This window comes from Typha latifolia, chromosome 1 (assembly GCF_019914945.1).
Source record: "Typha latifolia isolate L0001 chromosome 1, TyphaL0001v2, whole genome shotgun sequence".
Lineage (NCBI taxonomy): Eukaryota > Viridiplantae > Streptophyta > Magnoliopsida > Poales > Typhaceae > Typha > Typha latifolia.
In genome coordinates this window covers 3,973,477-4,000,895 of record NC_133086.1, presented here as the reverse complement: position 1 = coordinate 4,000,895, position 27,419 = coordinate 3,973,477, and the positions used below count along the sequence as shown (strand labels likewise).

At 36.1% G+C, this 27,419-nt stretch overlaps 1 protein-coding gene across 2 annotated transcripts; it reads left to right on the top strand.

Moving 5' to 3' along the window:
* The first annotated feature begins 1,640 nt into the window (after positions 1-1,640).
* On the top strand, positions 1,641-26,997 carry LOC140794738 (myosin-17-like). Of its 2 annotated transcripts, XM_073146891.1 has the most exons (67): positions 1,641-1,990; positions 2,589-2,717; positions 5,485-5,628; positions 5,722-5,867; positions 5,950-6,106; positions 6,222-6,280; positions 6,436-6,595; positions 6,690-6,839; positions 6,927-7,063; positions 7,152-7,298; positions 7,431-7,532; positions 7,622-7,679; positions 7,800-7,901; positions 8,038-8,075; positions 8,282-8,408; positions 8,494-8,664; positions 11,690-11,821; positions 11,916-12,025; positions 12,108-12,168; positions 12,590-12,767; positions 12,947-13,152; positions 13,350-13,469; positions 13,565-13,663; positions 13,833-14,030; positions 14,757-14,882; positions 14,955-15,077; positions 15,167-15,292; positions 15,388-15,492; positions 16,829-16,954; positions 17,034-17,159; positions 17,247-17,372; positions 17,467-17,592; positions 17,686-17,811; positions 17,904-18,029; positions 18,120-18,245; positions 19,111-19,236; positions 19,323-19,448; positions 19,544-19,669; positions 19,756-19,881; positions 19,983-20,108; positions 20,196-20,321; positions 20,408-20,533; positions 20,627-20,752; positions 20,836-20,961; positions 21,750-21,875; positions 21,958-22,083; positions 22,179-22,304; positions 22,384-22,509; positions 22,602-22,727; positions 22,818-22,943; positions 23,037-23,099; positions 23,244-23,369; positions 23,458-23,597; positions 23,779-23,896; positions 23,994-24,044; positions 24,143-24,208; positions 24,330-24,500; positions 24,713-24,835; positions 24,984-25,178; positions 25,278-25,427; positions 25,513-25,583; positions 25,672-25,771; positions 25,842-25,898; positions 26,000-26,056; positions 26,143-26,223; positions 26,310-26,392; positions 26,490-26,997. In XM_073146891.1, exons 1-67 carry the CDS (start codon positions 1,988-1,990, stop codon positions 26,623-26,625), a joined length of 7,974 nt encoding a protein of 2,657 aa, XP_073002992.1. In that variant the 5' UTR covers positions 1,641-1,987; the 3' UTR covers positions 26,626-26,997. The 2 variants fall into 2 exon arrangements, with proteins under 2 accessions (XP_073002992.1, XP_073003002.1); XM_073146901.1 differs by lacking the exons at positions 16,829-16,954; positions 17,034-17,159; positions 17,247-17,372; ... (2 more) ...; positions 17,904-18,029; positions 18,120-18,245.
* The last annotated feature ends 422 nt before the right edge of the window (positions 26,998-27,419 follow it).

Here is a 27,419-nt window from a genome sequence, read left to right as displayed (position 1 = left end):
TTCTTTTCAATTCTTTCAATCCATACGAAGCATTTCATTCCGGGTACCCTAGCATTGCCCTTACAAATCCGAAACAGCCGGCTGTCGGATCCACACAAATATTCGACCCGTATTCGATTCGCCCCACCTGGACACCAAATATAAAGTATAAACCGCGAGAAGAGAACGAAGCCAGCAAAAGAGATTGACGAGCTTGGAACAGTTCAGGAACCAACTCCTCCTCAACAAAGCCCAATCTCGTCGAGAAAGTCGTTCTTCTACCCGGGATGTGAATGGGTAGTTAGGCTCATGAAGCCCAAAAGCCCATAAGCCCAACAATAATTTTAATTGGGTCCTTTGCCATATAACCTATTTTATAAGGATAAAGTAAAAGTACCCATTTTGTTTTCTTAATATTTGGCTCGCTCAGGATCTTTCTAAATTTTAGTAAATAAATGGCTCAAATTTTGACCTGTCAAGAGGTCAAGTGAGATTTGATTTCCATTCATAAATATAAATTTTTCGAATGGTTCGCACAAAAATAAGAAACTTTAAACAATACATCCATCTCGCAATCTTTAATTCTAATATGAAGAAAGAAAAGTATTCTCACTTTATTTTATCTTATTTGAGTTTCATGCATTAACATAAAACTTAAGTTTTACCAAAATTTTAGTCTAAAGTTAATTTGTTGTCTAAATCTAAAGTTAACAATTATAGCATTTTACAAGCATTTTGCCCTTGTTAAATGAATGGCAAGAGAGATGGTTTTGACCAGTTTTATAATACTTATTTTTTTATAGAGAAAGTGCAAAAAATCACATTTGATTCCTATCCATGAGTAAACAATTCCTTATTATGTAGCCTATATGGGATTGTATTTTTAATTAAAACCCTTGACAATAGAGGTTTCTCTATAGCTCAAGCTCTTATTAAAGTTGTTCTTTTTTTTTAAAAATAATAATAATAATATTTTAGCTTTTTAACAAAATAATTCCAGCCAACATAAAAACACTACTCTTCTCCAACGAAAAGAAGCATAAAAAATAAATCATTATACATAAAAGATTTTTAATCAATCCTCAAAGTCTCGATCCTCAACGTCTAGTAGTCTCGAACTCTCCATAATTTTTTTTTAGATTAGCTTTATGATCGGATCCTATTTTCATAGGCAACAATAGATCTCATATGCTCAATTCCCTGGAGTTGATATTAGGAGTCTATGGTTTGAATTTAGTATAATTCATTTTTTTTTATAATAATTGATGTAATTTTTTAACTTATATATTATGTCATTTAGACCGTTTTTAAGATACACCAAAGGAGTAAATATTTTTGCCCTTTATATAATATAATAATTATTAAAATAATAATAAAAAAAGAGAAGAATGACAGGGTGGGGGGTATGATGACATAAAAATGCTTTTTGACAGTAATAAATAATAATTATAAAAAAGACAGTAATAAATAAATAAAAATTGCAGAGCCATGCCCATGAACAGTTTCAACATGCTGTTTCGCGGATCAGCTGACGTGGCGGCGTCCGATCCAAGGTGGTCGAACCAGATGCTGCCAGCTGTCCGTCGGACGCCATTTTCCCATGCAAAATAATCGCCCAACAGCGAACCATAAACTCACAGAGAATTATTTGAATTCCCCTTGACGTCTTCGTTCTCGTTTAGAAGACGAGGAGCTTACGCGCGCCGCTGGTGTGCAGCCCACTAAGTCTCCAGCGCACGCTACCCTCTTCCATTACTATGAGAGGAATAGACCGGAAACGATCAGAAGAGAGAGAAGGGAAGGCGAGATCAAGAAGGGGGAGAGAGAGAGAGAGAGAGAGAGAGAGAGAAAGGCCAAGGAGGGAGGCCAGACCGAATCGTCGCGAGAATCCCATCGACTCCCTCCTCACACTTCTCTCTCTGATCTCGGATCGAAACGCATCAGTGGCGATCGAATCGTACCCGTCCTCGATCGCGATCGCGATCGCCTGCTGTTCATCTTATAATCGATGGTAATCGCATCTAATTTCTCTGTCTTGGAGTTGCATTGTCCGTTGTCGTGGATGTAAATTGTCGATCGGAATAAGTTTTAGGGTTTATCGAATTTTAATCAATTTTTAGACTATGAGATCGAGGACTCGCAATAATGATAAGTTCATCTGCGAAATTTCTTTGTTCTTCTAATGCTGTTAGGGAATATTTTTTTTCTTTCTAATTCCTCTGCCTTGGAGTTGTAATATCACGGTAGAACTTGGTTTCAGTTAATTAAGTATTGGCGGTTGCGGACGTAGATTAATTGCATCGTACTCAGAATTAGGGAATTTTATTGGGGTAATTTTTCTAATCTTAGGACTGATTGGTACACATATAAGTTGTTCACCAGAAAGTGGTTATTGCACATTTATTGAATGTAAAGTTTTGTTTGCTGATGCAAACAGTTTTCTAAAGAAGAGCAATTCTAATTGAAGATGGTATAACATATGACCAATTAAAGGCACTTTTTCCCTATCAAAAAATCCAACTAACGCCTATAGATGGGATATTTCTGAAGTACCAAGATGTTTTATATTCATGAACGATGAAACTCACCAACACTAACTTACTTTGCAGGGAACCCCAGTTAACATTGTTGTAGGTTCTCATGTATGGGTTGAAGATCCAGTTTTAGCTTGGATTGATGGGGAGGTTTTCCAGATTAAGAATCATGAAGTCCATGTGAATACAACCACTGGGAAAACGGTATGGTTTCAACTACTGACATGATATAGTTTATACTACAGAGCAGAGTTTCATAAATCTCGACTGTGTTGCTTCCTGAATGCAGAACAACCTTTTTTCAAAGTAATGTATTTGCTTATCCTGATAGAAGTTGATCATGTTTCTTATTTTCTAATACGGTCAACAAAGAGCTAGACTATAGACACTTAAGAAGCATTCGCTTTGTTGGGCTAATACCCCACCACATTCCCTTAAAGATAACTATGGACAGTATTACCTGCTCACAAGTCTTATATGTTCAATTCAATGTTAGCTATCTTTGAGTGGATTGTCCAATTGAGACATGTTACAGATTCATATACAATGGGTCACATGAATAAAGATATAAGATATGCTCAAGTTTGTTCTGCCTCTATGCATGAATATGCATATCATTGTTGATTCTTGCCAGACTGGTTTCTATTGTGTGATTGGTGGACTTGTACGTATTTGGATCATATGTATTGATATTTGTTTTCCATCACATTCCTTCTTTTTTTTGTTTCAAATCATGTTATTGTTTCTTATAAGAGGAAGATAAGAGGAAGAGGTCTATGGATATGTTGGAGGGAATCTTTCGCTTTTGCCTCCTGACATGCCATAGTGATGCTCAAGTAGGTATTACAGTCGTCACCTTCTGATTTTCAGTTGGTGGTTCTGAATAACTCTAGATTTTATTGGGTATGTCAAGTGAATCCTGTCAAAATTTCCACAGTTCAGCGAAAGGGCAGTTATGAAGAACAGAGATTTTCATAAGAGAGAAGGGATGTGGAACCTGTCCAATGAAAACTTAGATCTTTTTTAGTAAAGTTCCCTCTTTTCTGCCAGATGATAAGGTGATTAAGGAAACTCTGTAAAATATTATAGCTATGATCTACCATTCATGTTTTTCCATTTTTCTGTATACACTACGTCGCTACACCAAAAATTTTCACGTCAAACTTGCTCCCTCACTCTAACATGACTGAATTCGCCTACTATACCACCACTTCCACTGGCAAGAAGGACATAGAAAGGAAATAATACTAAACGTAAAAGTAACAGTTTCTCCGTCTGTCAGGACTAATGGCTTGGTTGTTGTGTTGTTGTTGTTCTCTTACTTTTCAAAGAAGTTATTCAGTTGTCTGCTGTTCAATCATGTCGACGATTCCTAAATATCAGCACGATGTATCTGCAGACGAATTCTAAGTTTCTAACCATCCTTGATTAAAGATTTGCTGGAAATAAGCACCTTTCCTTTCACATATATGTGCAATTCCAAGGCAAGTTTTTGTGACAAATATTTCCAAGGCACTTATGTGGGGTCAAAGAGAAACTAGTAGATTTGGTGGAGAACGTTTGATATTCTCTCACAGATGAGGAGACTAGACAACAATGGTCAGTAGGCACATTAAGTTCTCTGCCTCCCTGCACACCAGATAACCTAAATTCACTCTGACTATAACGTGTTCTCCGATGACATCTATTGCTGCCAACAGTCCTCTGCAACTAAAGAATACATAAAAAAGTGAATTAGCAAGAAAGGGAACTCTGTTAAGGGCATAGTGCACAACCGCAATGCATATATACAGACACGCATGCACACATATACATGGACAGTATATGTTTGCATATATACATACGTTTACAGATACTTCTTGTAAAAACTCCATGGATCCTTTGTCATTATTACCAATGAACTACACATACATTAGGATACTAGCATGTTAATTTTATTAGGTCCTTAACTATATATATCTAACCATTTGAACTGTCGTTTACCTAGGACTCCCTTTCATGACTTCTCAAATTTCCTCAAGCTTGTCTATGATGTAATTTCCATATCTAATAGAAAATGAGCGATGTCTTGCAATATGTTTTCCAGATGATTTGAGATGTAGGATCATTGTTCGAAAAGGTGGCCACATATTCAGGAAGTCAGGGGTTGCACAGGGCATATCTGTATATGCAGTATGTAAACCCATATGCGAGCGGCATACATATGTGGTCAATATTTGCTAGTTAAAATCATGTTTGAAATTGTTAAAGCTATAAAGTTATGATATGCAATTATGCATAGCTAGTCTAGCGTGTAACAACTTAAGCCTTTCAGTTAATTGATTATCTAACATGATAATAAGCCAGATTTTCTAGAGGGTCATGAGTTCAAGCCTTGTTTTAGCCTGATTTATACTCAATTTTTATTTTCTATTTTGATGTAGTGTGGAGGGGTCGCATATCGTCGTGTCTTTCATTTGTATATGTATAATGTATGAGGGCTGCATGTGAAGGGGCATGTAATGCATTGTTGGTCTGTTATGTTACAGCTTGATCCTTTAGGTTAATTGGTTATCTAACAGAAACCAAGGAAGCAAAAGTTCATAGGGCGAATTATGGAAGATCGGCACTTCTGTCTTTGAAAAGGCCTACTATGTATGTCTAGCAACAGTTGTAGTTAAAGATAATACATTTTGTCTTCAACAATTTAATAGGGGTTTCTATGCGGGTTGTTCCTTTTGACGATAAGGTTGACCCTCTACCAGTTTAATGCTATTTAAAACCTATACTATTAAATTTTTTTACTAGGTATAATTGCACCAAAAGGGTATGAATTTGAGATAGATATGTTATTATGACCGGGTTATTGTAAATAGATCTCAAATTCCTAAAAATAGAAAATGCGACTCTTGGTATTTTAGTACCTCTACTATGAAAGTTGTGCAGAAGTATGTAGATGTTGACACTGGTCCTACTTGATTTTTCATCATAGGTTGTTGCAGATGTATCAAAGGTGTTTCCGAAAGATACAGAAGCTCCGCCAGGAGGAGTAGATGACATGACAAAATTATCATACTTGCATGAACCTGGTGTTCTAGAAAACCTGGCTGTCCGGTTTGCACAGAACGAAATTTATGTGAGTCGGTTTATTTCAGATTCCGTTGACGCTTAAGGGAGTAATACTGAAATTTGCATAAACTGTGTTGAGAATATTCTCTGGCATATGCAGACATACACCGGCAACATTTTGATTGCAATAAACCCATTTCAAAGGTTGCCTCATCTTGTTAGCCAAGAGACTATGGAACAGTATAAAGGTGCAGAAATCGGAGAGCTGAGTCCTCACTGTTTTGCAATCGCAGAAGCTGCTTACAGGTGATCTCTTATATGTCATTCATGACTCACAAGTTGGCGTACTTCAACCTATTTCTAAATGAGTACATGAATAAGATAATAGGGCAATGATACATGAAGGGAAAAACAACTCCATTTTGGTAAGTGGTGAAAGTGGTGCCGGTAAAACTGAAGCAACAAAGATGCTCATGAGATATCTTGCATTCTTGGGTGGACGATCTGGAACTGAAGGAAGGTCTGTTGAGCAGCAAGTTCTAGAAGTAAGTTAGGGAACTTGTCTTAATTTTATGTAAATTCTAAGTACCACTGTTATTCTTTTCCTTGATGTCTAGAGAGAGGTTTTGTTTGATTGATCCATTCTGGTTCTTAATTCAGTCTAATCCAGTTCTGGAAGCCTTTGGGAATGCAAAAACTGTCCGCAACAACAACTCCAGGTAAGCCATTCCTATATCATATTCGTCATACTTTTCTTTTATTGTGTACTTTGATTAGACTAATAAAAGTTAAAATAATAGTTGTTTAATCCTGCTTGATTATCTCCAATTAACTTGTGGATTTTTCTCATTTCATCTTTGATATTTTGGTGAAGTCGGTTTGGTAAATTCGTTGAGATCCAATTTGATGACTATGGAAAGATATCTGGTGCTGCTGTTAGAACCTACTTGCTTGAAAGGTCTCGTGTTTGCCAAATCAATAGTCCTGAAAGAAACTACCATTGCTTTTACTTTCTTTGTGCTGCACCCCCCGAGGTATATTATGCTGACTAGTGCTCACTCTTGGGCCTTCTAGCATTTATTTTCACTACACTACACCATTCTCAAATGGAATTCATCTAATTGGCAGGATATCAAGAAGTACAAATTGGCAGACCCCAAATCATTTCATTATCTAAACCAGTCCACTTGCATTCAAGTGGAGAGGATAGATGATGCTTATGAATATTTAGAAACCAGAAGGGCCATGGATATAGTTGGAATCAGTGAGCAAGAACAGGTTAGCAACTTCTGTCTCTTTTAATCATAAGGTAATACTTGTTTTTAAAATAAATAATTGTTTTCAAATGATATATTAATATTTCAGGAGGCTATATTCAGGGTTGTAGCTTCCATACTGCATCTTGGAAATGTTGATTTCACGAAGGGGAAAGAGGCAGATTCATCTGTAATAAAGGATGAGAAGTCAAGGTTCCATCTTGAAATGACAGCAGAACTATTAATGTATGACCAATTTCTTTTTGGATCTGTACTTCATTTGTTTTTCCTAACTCTTTTCTGACAAACATGTCTTACCTAATGCTTATTGCAGGTGTGACTGCAAGAAACTGGAAAAAGCACTGATTACACGATTAATAGTAACACGAGAAGAAGTTATTAATAGGGCACTGGATCCTGCTTCTGCACTTGTCACCAGGGATGGATTAGCAAAAACAATTTATTCCCGATTATTTGATTGGTAATGACTTGAAATGTCATTTGTTCTGATTGAATCGATTAATGTGGTTCCATATTATTCTATAGTTATTGACTTATTTCATTATTGTTCATGCAAAGCAAGAATGAATGTGCCTGATTGTACTCTCTACAGGCTGGTACAGAAAATTAATATGACAATTGGGCAGGACCCAAATTCCAAACAATTGATCGGAGTTCTTGATATCTATGGCTTTGAGAGTTTCAAAACCAATAGGTAAGCCATCAATATATATATATTTTTCTAATAAATGAATAATAATTAACCTTATTTCTTGATCTAAGTTTATCATCTTTGGTGAACAGTTTTGAACAATTATGCATTAACTTTACAAATGAAAAACTACAACAGCATTTTAACCAGGTATGCCTGAACATGAGCTTTATATTTGGCTATGATTCTGGAAGTTGTCAATTCGATTTAGAAGTAGCCTGTATCCTATACCAAAAGAAGAAACATTAACATGTATTTCTGTGTTGTCAGCACGTTTTCAAAATGGAGCAGGAAGAGTATACAAGGGAGGAGATTAGCTGGAGTTATATTGAGTTTGTTGATAATACAGATGTGCTCGACTTGATTGAGAAGGTAGACAGTTCATTTGTTTTTATAGGGTTATCCATTGTGATATATGGATATGCTTATTCTCTTAATCTCTATATCCAACTTTTAATGCAATATGGATGACACATTTGCTCGTTCTGTTATTCTCCCTTTTGTGCAGAAACCAGGCGGTGTTATTGCACTTCTTGATGAAGCCTGGTAAGTGGTAAATTTCATTGCTTCACTCTTCTTGTTTCTCCTTTGTCTATTCCTCCTAGATTTTTAACTTGTTGTGACTGACTGATAGTATTAGCTAATAACTGGATTATGACGATTTGCCATGTAATTTGATTTAGATAATGATAATTTTATTAATTGCAGCTACTGACTAAGCTTAATAATTGTTTCTTATTTTTGTCTATCAGCATGTTTCCTAGGGCGACACATGAAACATTTGCTCAGAAAATGTATCAAACATTTAAGAACCACAAGCGTTTTAGCAAACCAAAGCTTTCTCGTACTGATTTTACGATCTCACATTATGCAGGGGATGTAAGCATTTGTTAACAACTCTAGCAATCCTTTTCAGATGTGAATTGTTCAGGTCAATAAAAACTAATATCCATACCCTCTGCAGGTAACATATCAGGCGGATTATTTCCTGGACAAAAATAAGGACTATGTAGTGGCTGAACATCAGGAATTACTCAATGCTTCTGAATGCTCCTTTGTAGCAGGTTTGTTTCCACCACTTCCAGAGGAGTCCTCAAAATCTTCAAAATTCTCTTCAATTGGGACACGCTTTAAGGTAAGATGCTTGTACAATGTTGATACTCCTTTTATTAGTTTCTTCTTGAAATTAATGTAATGCAATAATTCTCTTCAAAAATCAAGAATTCTTTTTCTTATCTCATTATCCTCTAGTTTTGCTTTATGTACTTTTATATTTTAGATTGCCACATTGCCACGACCCAAAATTGAAATCATGATTGGCTATGTACCTCAATGCACCTGAGATACACGAAGCCTTAACTAATATTTTTTTAAGTCCCAAAATAACAAGAATTTAAATAATGAATAATTAACTCCAATAATTATAATCCAATAATAAAGAAGCACCAATGTCATCGATAATGTGACACCAATCAAACTAAATAACTGATGTTTTAGAGTAAAATGTCTAATACAACCGATAGACAAAATAGTAAAATCCTAAGTAGAGGTGGGGTCCCGATGCATCTCGTTTAGTCGCTACGTGGATCATCACTTGAAATATTAAAAGAGGGAACCTATGAGCCAACAAATATAACTCAGTGAGTGAAATCTACTCAAAAATCAAATAAATCTGAATCAATAACATAACTTTAAAAAAATACAAGTTCAATAATATAAAATGAGAATCTTACTAAGCTTGCTTATGATAACAATAGTAATAACAATACAAGTAATGATAAAGCAAATCATATCTCATAATATGGTTTTGTGTCCATATGTTGAATTTCATTTTATAATATGCCTTAACTTGGGACTGTTCCTAAGGATCCATATCAATTACAAGTCAGCTCGATATGCACTCGAGTCTTTTCCTTATAGTTAATCTAGTTAGGGTCATCAGGAGGTGTCACTATATGATAAACTCACCCTATCTTTTTCCTAACCATAGAAAAAGATTAGAGTCACCTAAGGAAGATTTCTAATCTAGTCTGAGACTGTTCTCTAAGAGCGCCAGAGTCACCTAAACGGATCTAGTTAGGGTCACCAGGAGGTGTCACTATATGATAAACTCATCCTATCTTTTTTCTAACCATAGAGAAAGATTAGAGTCACCTCAGGAAGATTTCTAATCTAGTCTGAGACTGTTCTCTAAGCACGCCAGAGTCACCTAAACGGATTATATGCTGCTCAGTTATAGGACTGTTTCCTAGACTTCAAGGTAGTCTTGAGTCACCACAAGGAGATGCACGATAAATATCTAGCCTGTGTCTGTTTTTAAAGTTCTACCACTTATCAATTATATTTTTCCATTAATATTATCAATCATATAAATGACTATATGTACTATGTACAGCAATGCAATGGGTCTTATATTTTGCACACAGAATATAATAATACACAAACATAATAATGTATTTGCACACTGAATTTTATGCGATCTGATAAAAAGCACAAAATACAAGACGAATAAATAAAATAAATACGTAAGTGAACCCACTCATCTGTGTCTAGCTGAAACGACTGAAATCTCTACTCCATAGGTTAAGAAAAATCACCACATTTAATAATAAATAAATCATATATTTCAATTTAACTAATATCATGATTTCTAAATTTTAAAGCTAATTAAATAGCTAAAATGGGTTGGTTTAAGCCCATTAGATTTGGCTAGACTGTGGCTGGCTCACAACCCATAAGATTTCAATTAAACGGGCTGGGCCAAGGCCCAACAAAAATAAAAATAGCATTGGACTGGTTGGATCTTGGATCCAAAATCCAACCCGAACCCGCAACTAAAGAAAAATGAAGGGGGAGGGGTTTGACTCGATCTAACCCAAGCCCCACCCCCACCCTTATTCCTCAAAAAGATCGACATGAGAAAGAGAGAGAGAGAGAAGGAGGGAGAGAGTCCACCGGCAACCACCGCCGTCGGCGGTCACCAGCCACACCCTATGCTCCCCACCACGATCGCGGCCACGGCAACCACATGAGGTAGAGGAGAGGCCGCCGCTCATGACCAATGCTCCTAACTCAAGGTCAGACAGCGGCGATCTGAGCCACGAGGGCTCTAAAGAAGCACGCCTACAACACGAGGCCAACGGCACGACACTCTGGCACACAAGCAATGGCAACCCGAAGCCGCCGGCCAACTCGATTTACCGATGGCACCACTTCGCCCCAAAAATAGGCATTTTTATTCTAACTTATTAAACTTAAATTAATTATGAGGGATGAGAGAGGGGTTACCTGCGAGTCGTTGAGTGGTCTCCGCTCGCTCCGACAGTGCTTCGGCGATCCAATTTGACGGTGGGTGCTCCGACGGGAAGGAAAGAGAGAGAAAGAAAGAGAGAACCCCTTATACTAGGGTTAGAGTTTTAATTTATAGGATATATTTTTAAACCGAAATCTGAGATCAGCTTTGGATTTGGAGTCCGTCGGCGTAACTGCGAAGGAGAAGTGAAGGGGCGCGCATGTGCACTATACGTGCGACCCTTTTTTTCTAGTTCTCACACCAACATTAGCATTTTAAGTTGTTATTGAAGATCAACCTCAAAATGGAACTATTTACAAGTATTTATTTTTACTTGTAATTAAGGTTTAGGGTTGTACTGCTACTAATAGTAATTTGATCTCATATCTATAAAAAGCCAATTTTGCATATTGAAAAAATAACGTGAATCTTTAAGTATGTTATCATATCAATTGAAAAATATAATAAAGCGTGAAAAGACAATCTCAAACACAGATTTTTAGGTGGAAAAATCCAAAATTGAATAAAAAACCACAGATCCAACCTCCGATTGAAACCAATTACTAGCCCATTTACTTTTTATCTCCAAGATCATAAGATGATATAATTATTTGTCACAGTTGCATTAATGTACACTGCAATTAGTCGCTTTAACTCTATCTGCAATGAGATTTTGCTGTATTTTCACTTCTTTGGCTTAATGTACAAGTTGCATCCACTGAAGTTATGAGTTTACTGTGTAAATGTGAACACATTGTCTCATGACAATTAAACTTATCCATTCTCCTGTTTCATAAAATATGATTTCAAATTTTCAATTTTAATATAGCATTGTTTTCTTTACTAATGGTTTGGAAACAAATATTAGATGCAACTTCAATCTCTCATGGAAACTTTGAACTCCACGGAACCTCATTATATTAGATGTGTGAAGCCTAATAATCTCCTGAAGCCTTCAATATTTGAGAAGTTCAACATTTCCCAACAACTACGCTGTAATGTAAGCATCCAATCATGTCTTTATTTGCTTCATCATTTTGTACAAATACTTCTTGAATAATTTTTTAAGAAAACAAATCCCATCATACTTACAGGGTGTTCTTGAAGCAATTAGAATCAGCTGTGCTGGATATCCTACAAGAAAAACATTTCGAGAGTTTATTCATCGTTTTAAAGTTCTTGCTCCAGAATTTTTAGAAGGAAAGTAAGTCTTTAACGTGGAAAATCAAATTTCACCGTGGTTTCATTTGTGTGATTTTAACTGGTCTTTCTTTGTTTCTGAATAGCTATGATGAGAAGATTGCCTGCCAAAAGATTCTGGATAAAGTAGGGCTAATAGGTTACCAGGTAAGCCATGTTATGGAGACATCAACTGATTAAGTTTATCTGTTGTATAATCTGTAGAAGAAATTTGTCTTTTTTCCTCATTCACAAAATTTTATGCCAAGGAAGAAGGCTAGACATGGAACATGTTCCTCTATAGGATATAAGAGAGTTGATAAGGTCTTTAAGATGAGGAGTGAGATTTGTCCCATATATCTCATTACATATTATTCTCAGAGATTGATTCACAATTAAGTACTCCGAGGCAACATCCCTAAAATGAATGCACATGAATAATCTTGTACTCTTCCAGAGAACTTCTTTAAGATTTATTTTGTCTCTTTTATGGATGTATTTTGAGTCAGTTCGAGTTATTTCTTTGCAAGTTATTCTGATTCCAGTAATCCTTAATCTTACATTCTGTCTGCATGGTTTCTTGTATTAGATAGGGAAAACTAAGGTGTTCTTGAGAGCTGGCCAGATGGCCGAACTAGATGCCAGAAGAACAGAGGTACTAGGAAGAGCAGCCAGAACTGTTCAGAGACAAGTTCGTACACATATTGCTCGCAAGGAGTTCCTTAAACTGAGGAGACTTTCTATAGTTATGCAATCTCAATGGAGAGGTAAAGTCCCATAGGTGGATACATGAACTGAAAAACTTGGCATAGGTTAGCCTAAACAGTGTGGCCTTTTTGTTGGCCTGGCTATCTTTAGAAAGCGCCACAGTGCTGGCATTTCTGTAACATTATATAAGGGAACTATCTACAATTCCGTGAGATTATGCCTGTTTCATTATATGCAGGAAGATTGGCCTGTAAGTTGTTTGCGTACATGAGACAGGAAGCAGCAGCAGTGAAAATTCAGAAAAATATGCGTCGATATTTTGCCCGGAAATCTTATTCACAATTCCGATCATCTGCAGTTACTTTGCAGACAGGCTTAAGGGCAATGGATGCTCGCAAAAAACTTGGATTTAGAAAGCAAACTAGAGCAGCAACTCATGTCCAGGTTACATTTTCTCTCCATATCAGAATGCTGTGACTTGACTTTCTAATGGAAAGAGTATTGGTAGAGCCCATCTTTGTTTTTCCACTAATCATGGCTTAATTCATACTATATGTCCTATATTTTCACGTAATTGGCATTTCCAATTTTGATGTGAATTATAAGTTATAACTCTGATGCTAGACCATTCCTGGATGCAGGCTCAATGGCGTTGTCACAGAGATCATTCATATTATCAGGATCTGAAGAAAGCAACACTTACTTATCAGTGTGCTTGGAGGAGAAGGCTTGCAACAAAAGAGCTCAGAAAGCTTAAAATGGTAGTCTCCCTTTCCTTGCTTTCATCTGTTTCTGATGCACTTTGTATTCTGTAATGGGGTTGCGAAATGGTGTACATATTTAAACTTTTATACAGGCTGCAAGAGAAACAGGAGCCCTCAAAGATGCAAAAGACAAACTCGAGAAACGCGTGGAAGAACTAACTTCACTGTTGGAGCTGGAGAAACAATTAAGAGTAATTACTGTTTCTTATGTTGGATTTGTCTTATTAGATATGCTTGATGCTGGAATCCCCTCTCCACTAGTCATCTCAAATGTATAATTTGCCAAATATGCCATGAACAGCTAGACCATGCAGATAGATGTAGTAATCTTTGAAGTCTAAGTTGATTTCCAATTTGCAGACAGACCTGGAGGAGACGAAAGCACAAGAAATTGCCAACTTACGGGATATGTTGCACGAGATGCAACTCCAAGTAGCAGAAGCAAGTGCCACGATTCTCAAAGAAAGAGAAGCACCTCTAGCAGCACAAGAAGTCCCTGTATTTGTTCAAGATACAGAAAAGGTTAATTCATTAATGGCTGAAATTGAAAAACTGGAGGTATGTCCTTTTTAATTCAGTCAATTACTTAATCCCATTCTATTATATGCTAAAATTACTTTAAGTATTGCTCTAATATATGCCAGTGGGTGGATAAATCAAAGATAAATTTCTAAACTGGTAGGAACAATCAGTTAAAAGTAAGTAAATCTTAGTAAATCAAACATGTTGAATTAAAGAGCTGTTTGACATGGAAAAAGTATTTTCACATATGGCCTTTGTTCCATCGACTGATACTATTGAGCGCTAGCTGACTCACAGAGACATCTTGAAAGTATTCTTTTTAATGAATCAGTTGATTGATTATTATTTATTTTTACCACTATTTTCCATGATAAGTAACATCATTTTACGTGTACCGATATTGATTTAAGCCACGTCTGGATGAAGTGGAAAATCTGGGAGGATGAGAGAGATGGGAGGAATAGCCTGTATGTAGGATTGTAGGTATTGGGAGCTAAAGCTTATACTACACAAATAAACATGATTAAAGACTTGAAATTGGACTCGTATTATAACTATTTCCAAGTCTACAAACAAATGACAAGCTGCTTATGTTTATTAGTCTAAATACTAGGTTCTAAACAAATCCTAGATAAAATAGATGCAGTTGATGGCAAACTAGATAGATGAACTATTTACCTAAGAAGCTAAGAGCTAATCTATAGTGTTAAGGCATGAGTACGCTGATGCTTAATGCTTGTATACATTTCGCTATCATGGCAGGGTTTGTTACTCTCAGAAAGACAAGCTACTGATGCAGCCAAGACAGAACTTGCTGAAGCTCAGGAGAGAAATGAAGAATTGCTTCAAAAATCAGATGAGGCTGAGAGAAAATATCATGAGCTTGAAGTGAGTCTGAACTAATTAAATAAGACAGGTAACGTAGATAATGATCTTATCGTGCCCGTGCTGTCATGACAGGCTCTGTTATCAGAAGGACAACTAACTGAGGAGGCGAAGAAAGAACTTGCTGAAGCTCAGGAGAGAAATGAGGAATTTCTTAAGAAATCTGAAGATGCTGAGAGAAAAATCGATGAGATTCAAGTAAGACTGAACTGATTATATAAGAATTGGCATATCAAAGATTAAGTATAATTTTGGTGTTGCTTATTAACACCTTGCTACCTTGACAGGGTCTTTTTCTAGCAGAAAGACAATCAACTGACATAGCAAAGAAAGAACTTGCTGAAACTCGGGAGAGAATTGAAGAATTACTTAAGAAATTTGAAGATTCTGAGAGAAAAGTTGATGAACTTCAAGTAAGACTAAACTAACCACAGAAGAACTAATCCATCAAGACAAGGCACTAATAGTAAATATAAAGATTCTTATCAGCACCTTGTTATTATGATAGGTTTCATTGCGCTCAGAAAGACAAGCAGCTGATGAATCCAGGGAAGCACTTGAAAAATTACTTGAGAAATCAGAAGATGCTGCAAGAAAAATTGATGAGCTTCAAGTAAGACTGGACTTAGTACATAAAAGTATAAAACTATCTTTTATTTTGGTGTACCATTTCTTTATATGATTTATTTTCACTACCAGTCATTTATCTGGCTTATTTGCCTTTTTTCTCATTGATTGGCCCTCAAGGCACTTCTTCCTTCTCTCTACTGAACTCTTGCTGAACTTTGTTTACTACCACTTCTTTCTTTGCAAACTAATAGTCTAATATTTCCCAAGTAAAATTTCGAATTGGGTCTGAAAATATGCTAGACATGTCCAGCTATTTCAATCTTTGAATTAGATTGCATAGTTCATACAACAACATTGATTTTTATTAAAGATGCATTTTAAGCAGATGTCAAGATAGGGCATTAAGATAGTGCACATTTATGCTTTTTGGTAACTTGCTACCATGACAGGATTTGCTACTGTCAAAATAATAGGCTATGCCAACATCTTTTCTGAATTGTTAGGCTTTTTCCCTACATACTTGGTCTAGTATTAGCTGATGGATTCACAAATCAGAGTCATGATAAGCAGCTAAAAGCATGTAGATCTAGGTCAATTAGAATTTAGAAATGAAAAGTTGCAGGTTCGTTTCCTTGTTGAGGACTAGAATTTCCCCTTCCACATGTGGCCTCATTTCTTAGGTTGATACTGTAAAATGTAGATCGACTCCCACAAGAACCTTTTAAAGTGAGTTCATGATTTTGGCCGCTATTTTCTGAACTAAATTACATAGAAAATCTCAATTCTGCCCTCCCAGCATAAAGTAGAAAATCTGGATAATAGAAAGAAGGGAGAGATGACTGGCAATAACTGAAAGAAATTGAGATGCTTTTATTCTGTAATTTCTAACAGTGGCAGACCTATACGTAGATATTGGGAGCTAAACTCTTACTACAAAAAGACAAACATTTGTTAAACTTGAAATTGTTCTTGGAACCATTTCAAATTCCAAGTTCATGAATAACTATTTGCTCATCATTACAGTCTATGTAAAATATTCTGAATAAATCTCAGTACAATACATATTCAGTAAAAGGGTGAACTAAGTCACTAATTACCAAAGAGCAATTTGCCAACCTAAGACATGAAAATAGTGATGCTTATTATCACCTAGTTATCATGATAGGCTTTGTTGCTCTCAGAGCGACAAGCAACTGAGGAAGCCAAGAGAGCATTTGCTGAGTCTCATGTGAGAAACAAAGAATTAGTTGAGAAATCAGAAGATGTTGAGGGAAAAAATGATGAGCTTCAAGTAAGACTGAACCAACTAAATAAGAGTAATCTCCTCAAGATAAAGTATGAGTTTGGTAATTCTTATTAACGCATTACTATCGTGACAGGCGCTACTTTTATTAGAAAAACAATCAACTGACTTAGTCAAAAGTGAACTTGCTGAATCTCAGAAGACAAATGAAGAATTACTTGGGAAATCTGAAGATGCCAAGAGAAAAATTGATGAGCTCCATGTAAGCTAAACTAACCAGAGAAGAGCTAATTATTACGGAAGTAAGGTGGTGCTTATTAACTCACTTGGCATCATGCTAGGCTTTGTTGCTCTCAGAAAGACAAGAAACTGATGAAGCCAAGAAAGAACTTGCTGAAGCTCAAGAGAGAAATGAAGCATCACGTATGAAATTTGAAGATGCTGACAGAAAATTTAATGAGCTTCACGTAAGACTGAACTAAATAAATCAGAATGACATACAAAGCTGAGGGATTAGCATAATGCTGCTTATCAAAACCATGCTATCATGACAGGCTCTGTTTCTATCAGAAATACAATCAAGTGATGCAGCCGAGAAAGAACTTGCTAAATCTGAGGAGAGAAATAAAGAATTACTTCAGAAATCAGAAGATACTGAGAGAAAAATTGTTCAGCTTCAAGTAAGCCAAAATTAACTAACTATGAGTAGTCAATGAAGATAATTCATTATTAATGAAGAAGGCAGTGCTTATTAACTTTGTACTATCATGATAGGCTTTGTTGCTCTCAGAAAGACAAGCTACTGATGCAGCCAAGAAAGCACTTGGTGAAGCTGAGGAGAGAAATAAAGAATCACATTTAAAATACGAAGTTGCTGAGAGAAAAATTGATGAGCTTCAAGTAAGAATGAACTACTGAGTTAGAGTAGTCTATCGAGATAAGGCATGAAGTTTGTGATGTTTATTAATACCTTGCAAGTTGCAACCATGACAGGCTCGGTTCCTATCAGAAAGAGAGTCAAATGATGCAGCCAAGAAAGAAATTTCTGAAGCTCAGGAGAGGAACAAAGGATTAATTAGCAAATGTGAAGATGGTGAGAGAAAAATTGAGCAATTACAAGTAAGGCTGGACTAATTGCATAATGGTAATCTATCATATAAGGCATCGAATGAATAGTGTGAATGCTAATTAATGTCTCACTATCATGGTAGGGCTTGCTGTTCTTAGAAAGACAAGCTACTGAGGCTGCCAACAAAGCACTTTCTGAAGCTCAAGGCAGAAATAGAGAGTCGTATGAGAAATTTGAATATGCTGCAACTAATTTTCTTCAGCTTCAAGTAAGACTGAATTGACTAAAGAAGAACTAATCTCTGAAGGCATGATTGAATTGATGCTTATCAACACCATGATATCTTGAGTCTTGACAGGCTTTGATTCTATCAGAAAGACAATCGACTGATGAAGCCAGGAAAGCACTTGCTGAAGCTCATGTCAGAAACAAAGAATTACTTGAGAAATCAAAAGATGCTGAGAGAAAAGTTGATGATCTTCAAGTACGACTGAACTAACTATTTAGGAGTCATCTCTCAAGCTAGCGCATATATTGATGATGTTTCCTATCACCGTACTGTCACCATAGGCTACCTTACTATCATAGACTCATACAGACAGACTACTGAGTACTGATACATCCAAAATCTTCCTATCATTGACAAGATTTTGACTATAATTCATTTAGTATAAGCTGGTGGCTGCAGTAATTAGAACCAGAGAACTTTTAACTAATAGAAATAATCAGCTCTAAGTATATGAGTCTAGGTTAATTAGAGATACAAAAAGCAGCTTCCTTCCTAGTTGAAGAGTAAAATTTTCTCTCACATGTAGTGTCATTCCATTGATCTATTTTTGTAGGTATTTGGTTCAATTAATTAGTTAATTGACTATTTTGAATGCTCTCTTCCATAATAAGGAATATTGTTGATGTATAGAAATGTTAAGAATTTAAGATTGTCATCCATTATGTAAAGTAGAAGATTTGGGAGAAGAGGCTGGTAGAAAGATGCGAGAGATGACAGGCAACACTAGTAGAAAGTATAAAGAGGTTTTTATTTTGATATTTGTAGCAGGGGCAAATCTGTGTGTAGGTATTGGGATATAAATCAGCATTATAAAAGCATAAAATATTTTGAAGTTTAAATGGAGCTGAAGTCTTTACAAGTTACAACCATGTGAAATTCGAAGTCCATGAAGGTAGAACTGTGAAGCTGCTTATATTTTACCAGTCTGCAATAAAATATTTGCAACTAATCTCAGTATAAGTCGGATCACATGGGAGGGTGAATTGACTACCTAGGAGCTAATTTATCAATTTAAGGCATGATTTCAGTGATGTTTATTAATATGTTGCTCTCATGACAGGCTTTGCTATTCGCAGAAAGACAAGCAACTGATGTGGCCAATGAAGCACTTGCTGAAGCTCAGGAGAGAATTGAAGAATCACGTGTCAAATTTGAAGATGCTGAGAGAAAAATTGATGAGCTTCAAGTAGGACTGAACTAAGCAAATAAGAGTAATCTATCAGGATAAAGCATGAGCAGATAGATGCTAATTGAACTTTGCTATCATGACAGGCTCTCTTCCTATCAGAAAAAGAATCAACTGATGCGGTCAAGAAAGAACTTACTGAAGCTCAGGAGATAAATGAACAATTAATTTATAAATCTGAAGACGCTGAGAGAAAAATTGAGCAACTTCAAGTAAGGCTGGACAGACTGCTGATGAGCTAATGTATCAAGATGATTTATTAATAATGAACAAGGTGATGCTTATTAACTCCCTACTATCATGATAGGCTTTGTTGCAGTCAGAAAAACAAGCAACTGCTGAAGCCAGTACAGAACTTGCTAAAGCTTGCGAGAGAAACAAAGAATTACTTGAGAAATCAGAAGATGCTGAAAGAAAAGCTGATGAGCTTCAAGTAAGACTGAACTAATTATAAAGGGTAATCTCCTAGGATAAGGGATTGATTTTGTGATGCTTATTAACACCTTGCTATCATGACAGACTCTATTGCTATCAGAAAGACAATCTACTGATGCAGCCAAGAAAGAACTTGCTGAAACTCAGCTCAGAAACGAAGAATTACTTATGAAATCTGAAGATGCGAAGAGAAAAATCGATCAACTTGAAGTAAGGCGAATCCATTACAGAAGATTTAATTTGTTAAGACAAGGCTTAGTAATGAATAAGGTGATTTCTTTTTAAGTTTTAATTCCTTGCCATCATGATAGGCTTTGTTGCTCTCGGAAAGAGAAACAACTGATGAAACCAAGAAAGCTCTTGCTGAAGCTCAGGAGAGAATTAAGGAATCACGAGTGAAATTTGAAGATGCTGAGAGAAAAATTGATGAGATTCAAGTAAGACTGGACTTACTGAATAAGAATAATATATCAAGATAAGACATGAATATTGTGATGCTTATTGACACCATGTTATCATTACAGACCCTATTTCTATCAGAGAGACAGTCAAATGATGCAGCCAAGAAAGAACTTGCTAAATCTGCAGAGAGAATTGGAGAATTACTAAAGAAATCAGAAGATGCTGAGAGAAAAATTGATGAGCTTCAAGTAAGACTGAAAACTAAATAAAAATCATACTATCAAGAAAAGACATGAATTTGGTGATGTTTATTAACACATTGTTATTGTGACAGGTTCAGTTGCTATTAGAAAGACAATCAACTGATGCAGCAAAGAAAGAACTTGCTGAAGCTCAGGATAGAAATAAAGAATTAACTAAGAAATCTGAAGATGCTGAGAGAAAAACCGAACAGCTTCAAGTAGGCGGAACTAACTGCAGAAGTGCTTATTATCAACATAAGGTATTTATAAGGAATAAGCTGATGCTTATTTATTTCCTCCTATCATGGTAGGGTATGTTGCTCCTAGAAAGACAAGCAACTGATGCAGCCAAACAATCACTGGCCGAAGCTCAGGAGAGAAATAAAGAATCGTATGATAAATTTGACTATGCTGTGAGAAACTTTCTTCAGCTTCAAGTAAGACCGAATTAACTCAATAAGAACTATTCTCTCAAGGATTTGATATAGAAATGCTTATCAACACCATGCTGTCCTGACAGGCCTTGGTTCTTTCCGAAAAACAGTCAACTGACGAAGCCAAGAAAGCACTTGCTGAAGCTAATGTCAAAAACAAAGAATTACTTGAGAAATCAGAAGATGCTGACAGAAAAATTGATGAGCTTCAAGTAAGACAAAACTAACTGAACAAGTATACTCTCCCATGGCAGGTTGTTATTGTCATAAACAGGCTACTGCTGCAGCCAACACCTTGCTATCGACAGCCATCTCACTATAAGAATTGATCTAATATTACTTGCTCAATACACAAATCAGAGCTAAAAGGAGAAATTTAGCTGATAGAAACAAATATCTAGAAGCCTGTAGATCTAGGTCAAGTAGAGGTGACATATTGCAGTTTCCTTCCCATGTTGAGAAGGGGTTGAATTTCCTCTTTCACATGTAGCTCATTTCATTGATCCCTTTTTGCAAGTATTTTATTTAGTGAATAAACTAACTGACTATTTTGATAACTATTTTACTTAACTAAGATTGCTTAAGTATATAAATGTTATTCTTTTTCTTCCCTTGCATAAAGTAGAATATCTTGCAGCGGAGGTCAGTAGAGATGGGAAAGATGGCAAGCAACAGTAAAAGAAAGAAATAGGAGAGTAGGAGGATTTTGTTCTGTACTTGTAACACCCTTTTATTTAGGCATTGGGAGCTAAAATCTACATTATAAAACATAAACATAATTTTGAATTCGAAATTGGATTAAAGTCCTTACAACCATTTCGAATCCCAAATCCACAAATAATTGCCGAGCTTGTTATCTTTACCAGTCTAAATAAAAGATTCTACAATGAGTCTCAATATAATAATGATACAGTGTAAGGGGGTGAACTAACTACCTAAGCATTAATCTCAAGTTACGGCATGCTTATAATGATGCTTATGAATATCTCGTTCATGACAGGGTTTGTTACTCTCAGAAAGACAAGCAACTGATGCAGCCAAAAAAGCGCTTGATGAAGCTAAGGAGAGAAATGAAGAATCACGAATGAAATCTGAAGATGCTGGGAGAAAAATTGCTGAGCTTCAGGTAAGACTGAACTAAGTAAGAGTAATCTATCAAGATAAGTCATGAACATGGAGATGCTTATTAACTCTTATTATCATGACAGACTTTATTATTATTAGAAAGGCAATCAAATGAGACAGACAAGAAAGAACTTTCTGAAGCTCAGGAGAGAAATGAAGAAATAACTAAGAAATACGAAGATGCTGAGAGAAAAATTGGGCAGCTTCAGGTAAGGTTGCACTACTTGCAAAATAGCTAAACTATCAAGATAAGGCATTAATAATGAATAAGGTGATGCTCATTAATTCCTAACTATCATGTTAGGCTTTATTGCAATCAGAAAGACAAGAAACTGATGAAGCCAGGAAAACCCTTGCTGAAGCTAATGAGAGAAACAAAGAATTACTCAAGAAATCAGAAGATGCTGAGAGAAAAACTGATGAGCTTCAAGTAAGACTGAACTAACTAAATAAAAGTAACCTCTTAAGACAAGGCATAAATTTACTTCAACACCTTTCTATCATGACAGGCTTTATTTCTATCAGAAAGACAATCAACTGATGCAGCCAAGAAAGATCTTTCTGAAGCTCAGGTGAGAAATAACGAACTACTCAAGAAATCTGAAAACGATGAGAGAAAAATTGATCAACTTCAAGTAAGTTTGAACTGACTACAGAAGAGTTATCTATCACGTCAAGATTGATATGAAACATGGTGATGCTTATGGACTCCTTGCTATGATCATAGGCTTTGCTGACTTCAGAAAGCCAAGCAACTGATGCAGCCAAGAAGGCACTTGCTGAAACTCATGAAAGAAATGAAGAAGCACGTTTGAAATTTGAATATGCTCAGAAGAAAATTGATGAGCTTCAAGTAAGACTGAATTAATTAAATAAGAATAAGTAATCAAGAGAAGGCATGAGCTGATGATGCTTATTATTTATTAACTTGCTATCATGACAGGCTTTGTTCCTATCAGAAAGACAATCAACTGGTGCAGCCAAGAAAGAACTTGCTGAAGCTTGGGAGAGAAATAGGGAATTAATTAGAAGATCTGAAGATGCTGAGAGAAAAATTGAGCACCTTCAAGTAAGGCTGAACCAACAGAATAAAAGCTAATATATCAGGATAAGGCACCAATAGAATAAGGTGATTAATGTTAACTTCTTACTATCATGATAGGCTTTGTTTCTCATAGAAAGACAAGCAACCGATGCAGCCAAGAAAGCACTTGCCGTAGCTCAGGTGAGAAATAAATAATCATCTGAGAAATTTGAATATGCTGCAAGAAACTATTTTCAACTTCAAGAAATAGTTGAAAATAACTAAAAATAAATTTCTCATGGCATGATTATAGTGATTCTAGTCAACATCTTGCTATCATGACAGGATATGTTGCTATCAGAAAGACAATCAACTGATGCAGCCAAGAGAGAACTCACTGAAACTCTGGCACGAAAAAAACGATTGCACGAGAAATCTGAAAATGCCGAAAGAAAAATCAATCAACTTCAAGTAAGGCTGGAATAACTAAATAGGAGCAAAACCATCAAAGGCATGTATAAATATGGTTATGCTCATCAACAACTTGCTATCATGGCAGGTTTCATTGCTCTCAGAAAGACAAGCAACTGATACAACAAAGAAAGCACTTGCCGAAGCTCAACAGAGAAATGTACAATTACTCAAGAAATCTGAAGATGCTGAGAGTAAAATTGATCAGCTTCAAAATACTATAGAAAGGTTTTTTTTGTTGTACTTTAACATTATTATTTTCGTTTTTGTTACAATTATCCAAGTGTCATGCTGGATTGCTTGTCACCTAGATAAACCAAATTGTGTGGCACCAACTATAATTCTAAATCCTAATCTTTATCCTTCTTAAATTGAGGTAACAGTTTTCATCTTTCCTTCATGAACACAGGCTGCAAGAAGAAGCCTCCAATTTGGACTCAGAGAATGAATTACTTCGTCAGCAGGCAATCTCACCTTCACCAACTGCTAAATCATCAGCTGCACGTCCTAAGGCAACAAATATCCAGGTACTTTTGTATATTATAGGGACTTTTTTTTATTCCTATGTGCTGTTCTTGCTGATCTATATTTATGGATACAAGCTGCTATATTTTGTCTTAACAGAAAACTTCAGAGAATGGAAATGTACCAAATGACAAAACTAAACCTTCTTTTGTAAGTTCAATCAATTAGTTCTATTCATTTTTGGTTTGTTACATCTAGAAATTCAATATAATGTTTCGATACTCTCTTGTCATGAAAAACAATTGTAGGATAAGACTCCTAGAGGCTTTGAAACAGAGGAGAAATCAAAAGGATCACTTAATGGGATGCAGCAGGTATATCTATCCTCCCCACAACACACTGAAAGAAGTCTATATCATTATCACATGTGATTCTCAAGAAACTGTATATGATCCTTTTAGCCATTTATCATCTTCGATGAGTTTACTACTGCAGGAAAACCAAGACTTGTTGATCAGTTGCATTTCTAAAGATCTTGGGTTCTCTGGTGGTAAACCTGTTGCTGCTTGTCTCATATACAAATGTCTCCTTCATTGGGGATCATTTGAAGTTGAAAGGACTAGTGTCTTTGACAGAATAATTCAAACAATAACCTTGGCAATAGAGGTATCAAACATTCTTTCCTTAGTGCTGAGATTTGTCTTTGATATCTAATCACGGCATTGACTAAAAATTGACACTTCACCTTTTTATTACTGAACTTGGAATAAATTTTATCAAGTAATCTCAATAATGCAATACTTCTTTGGAGCTAATGTATAAAAGGTCACTATCTGCCTCTTGATGCTGAAACAATATAAATTGACTTCTCTTTGAAGGCCCAGAATAATATTGCTATATTAGCATATTGGCTATCCAATTCATCTATATTGTTGCTGCTCTTGCAACGGGCGATGAAAGTTGGTGGCACTCTACAACGGCTGAGATCTTCAGCTTCTATGGTAGGGAATGTCTCAAGAGCATAAAAATTCTCATTTTGTTAGTGCATAAGAACTATATATACATATGTGGATATGTATATGCATATGTAGATATGTATATGCGTATACTCAGCTTCCATAATTCACTAACCTCCTTTTACTATGCAAGGGAATTGGAGTTTCACCTCAAAGCACTGAGATTCCTTTTCGTAGTGGTCGACTAAGCAACTTGCACAAATTTGAAGCCAAATATCCAGCTCAGGTCTTCAAGCAGCAACTTACAGATCTCCTTGAAAAGATATATGGAATCATAAGAGACAACCTCAAGAAAGAGATATCTCCATTGCTTAGTTCGTGCATCCAGGTATTGCCATAGGTCCTAAATATTCATGAGAGAACACACAATGACAGAAGGATCCACAATTATTTACAGCTTTCTTGAGAAATTTGTCAAATTTCGCAGAATTTGCAGGCACCAAGAATATCCCGTGTAAGATCATTAAGAAGATCGCAGTCGCATGCGAGCGCCTTTGGCCAACAAACTTTGACTGCAAGCTGGCAGAGCATTGTAAAGAGTTTAACCAACCACTTGAAGATACTAAGAGCCAATTATGTAAGCCCTAAAGTAATAAATCCCATATTTTTATAGTCCTTGAGAAAGAATTAAATTCAACGTTTTAATGCCTTCAACCTTTCAGGTTCCTCCTATTTTAGTCCGCAAGGTGTTTACTCAAATATTTTCATATATTAATGTCCAATTATTTAACAGGTACATGTTTACCCCCTTACCTTACGTCTCCATAGTAATTAGATACTTTTGCGTTAAGACTAGGGTAATACTCTTTTCTGTCCTGTAGCCTTCTTTTGAGGCGTGAGTGCTGTTCATTTAGCAATGGGGTGTATGTTAAAGCTGGACTGGATGAGTTGGAACGTTGGTGCTACGGTGCAACTGAAGAAGTTAACATCTATTCTATAATTTCAAGAAATTCATTCTGAAGGCCGTTAGCTAATACTTATTTGGATACAGTATGCAGGTTCAGCCTTGGTTGAGTTAAATCATATCAGGCAGGCTGTCGGGTTCTTGGTATGTCATGATTATTCTGTACACCAAATTTAATTGAATAAGTCACTTTATTATTAATCTAACACTACTTGAGCAATAAATCAACTCTTCCCACTTAACAGGCAAGTCATCAAAAGCCCACAAAGTCTTTGAACGAGATAATTAGTGATCTTTCCCCAGTATGTACTATTTCGTCTAGTAAATAATCAAACTCTTTCATCTAGCTACGACCCCGATAACTTAACTGACTGTACAATTTTCTCAGGTCCTCAGCGTACAACAATTATACAGAATCTGTACCATGTATTGGGATGACAAATATGGGACAAATACTATTTCATCAGATGTAAGTTATACTAAATGAATCTCCTTTAAGAATGTGTTCTCTTTAAAGTGCCATGTATTCCTATCTAAGTTTGCCTCTATATACAGGTCATCTCGGGCATGAGAGCTATGTTGATTGAGGAGTCAAATAATGGAGTGAGCAGTTCTTTTATGTTGGATGACGATTCCAGGTTAAACTTTCTTTAGAGATTACGCTAAGATCAACTCTAGATTCAAGACCACACGGAAAAATAAAGTACAAATGCGTTCTTGTTTTGTTGAATGCAGCATTCCATTTTCGGTGGATGACATGTCCAAATCAGTCAAAGATACTGAGATAGCGGATGCTGATTTACCATCAGTGATCCGTGAGAATCCAGGCTTTGCATTTTTGCTGAAGAGAAGGGAGTACGGATTCTCATAATTGGTCCTCTCTTCACTTTTATACGGTTGTCCCATTATGTACATGCTATATGATTCTATTCCTCAGGCCAGCGTATTCGTTAGTTTCTCCTTTTCTTTGTTGATTTGATTGATTGTTTTCTTCCCCCTTTTTTGTTTTTCTTGTATTTTAATTTAGGGTCATAAGCCATGAGCTACTATTGAGAAAATCCCAGGTTTTTTTTAATCACTCCAGTGGGTTCTGCATGCACAAGTTTAGTCTGTTTACTGCTTTCCATTGTATTGTAAAGTAATTAAAGTACCAAATAGTGGCCCTCATTAAAGTTAAGCTTTGTTTTGTTATCTAAAATTTTGATGTTATAGTAATTGAGTCTGAGTTATTTTGTGCCCAAAATTTGTTGGATGTAACATACACTCTCATATTATCTGATTTTTTTTCTGATAGAGATCACCTGTGGGATTTGAATATCTGATGTGCTGTCTAGATAGATGACCGTGGGACTCTTTATAGTATGTAATACAGATCCTACCTTCTCCTCCTCTTCCCAGTTTCCCCTCGTATTCCCTCCTATACGTACGTCTCTCATTTTTGGGCTTCCTTTCCTTCAACCCCACAATCCCACTTCCACTGCTTGGGCTAATTACCTCAAGCCCGGCCCAGCTCGAGGTTTTGTCCCGTTGGTGGCTTATTTTTTTTAGTCCGAACCCAGCTCAATGAGCACCCCTAATTATAGACAATCTATTATTTTTTGGCAACACCAAGATAGCCGTTATTTATAAGGAAAATTCACTTTTGGTCCACCGCTTACAAAGCGG

What these genes read in the sequence shown, in the direction of transcription:
- LOC140794738 (XM_073146891.1), top strand. An exon ending in CTAATTTTCTTCAGCTTCAA is followed by an intron (nt 18,030 to 18,119) that starts GTAAGACTGAAT and finishes GAGTCTTGACAG; the next exon opens with GCTTTGATTCTATCAGAAAG. An exon ending in CTTCAAAATACTATAGAAAG is followed by an intron (nt 23,598 to 23,778) that starts GTTTTTTTTGTT and finishes TCATGAACACAG; the next exon opens with GCTGCAAGAAGAAGCCTCCA.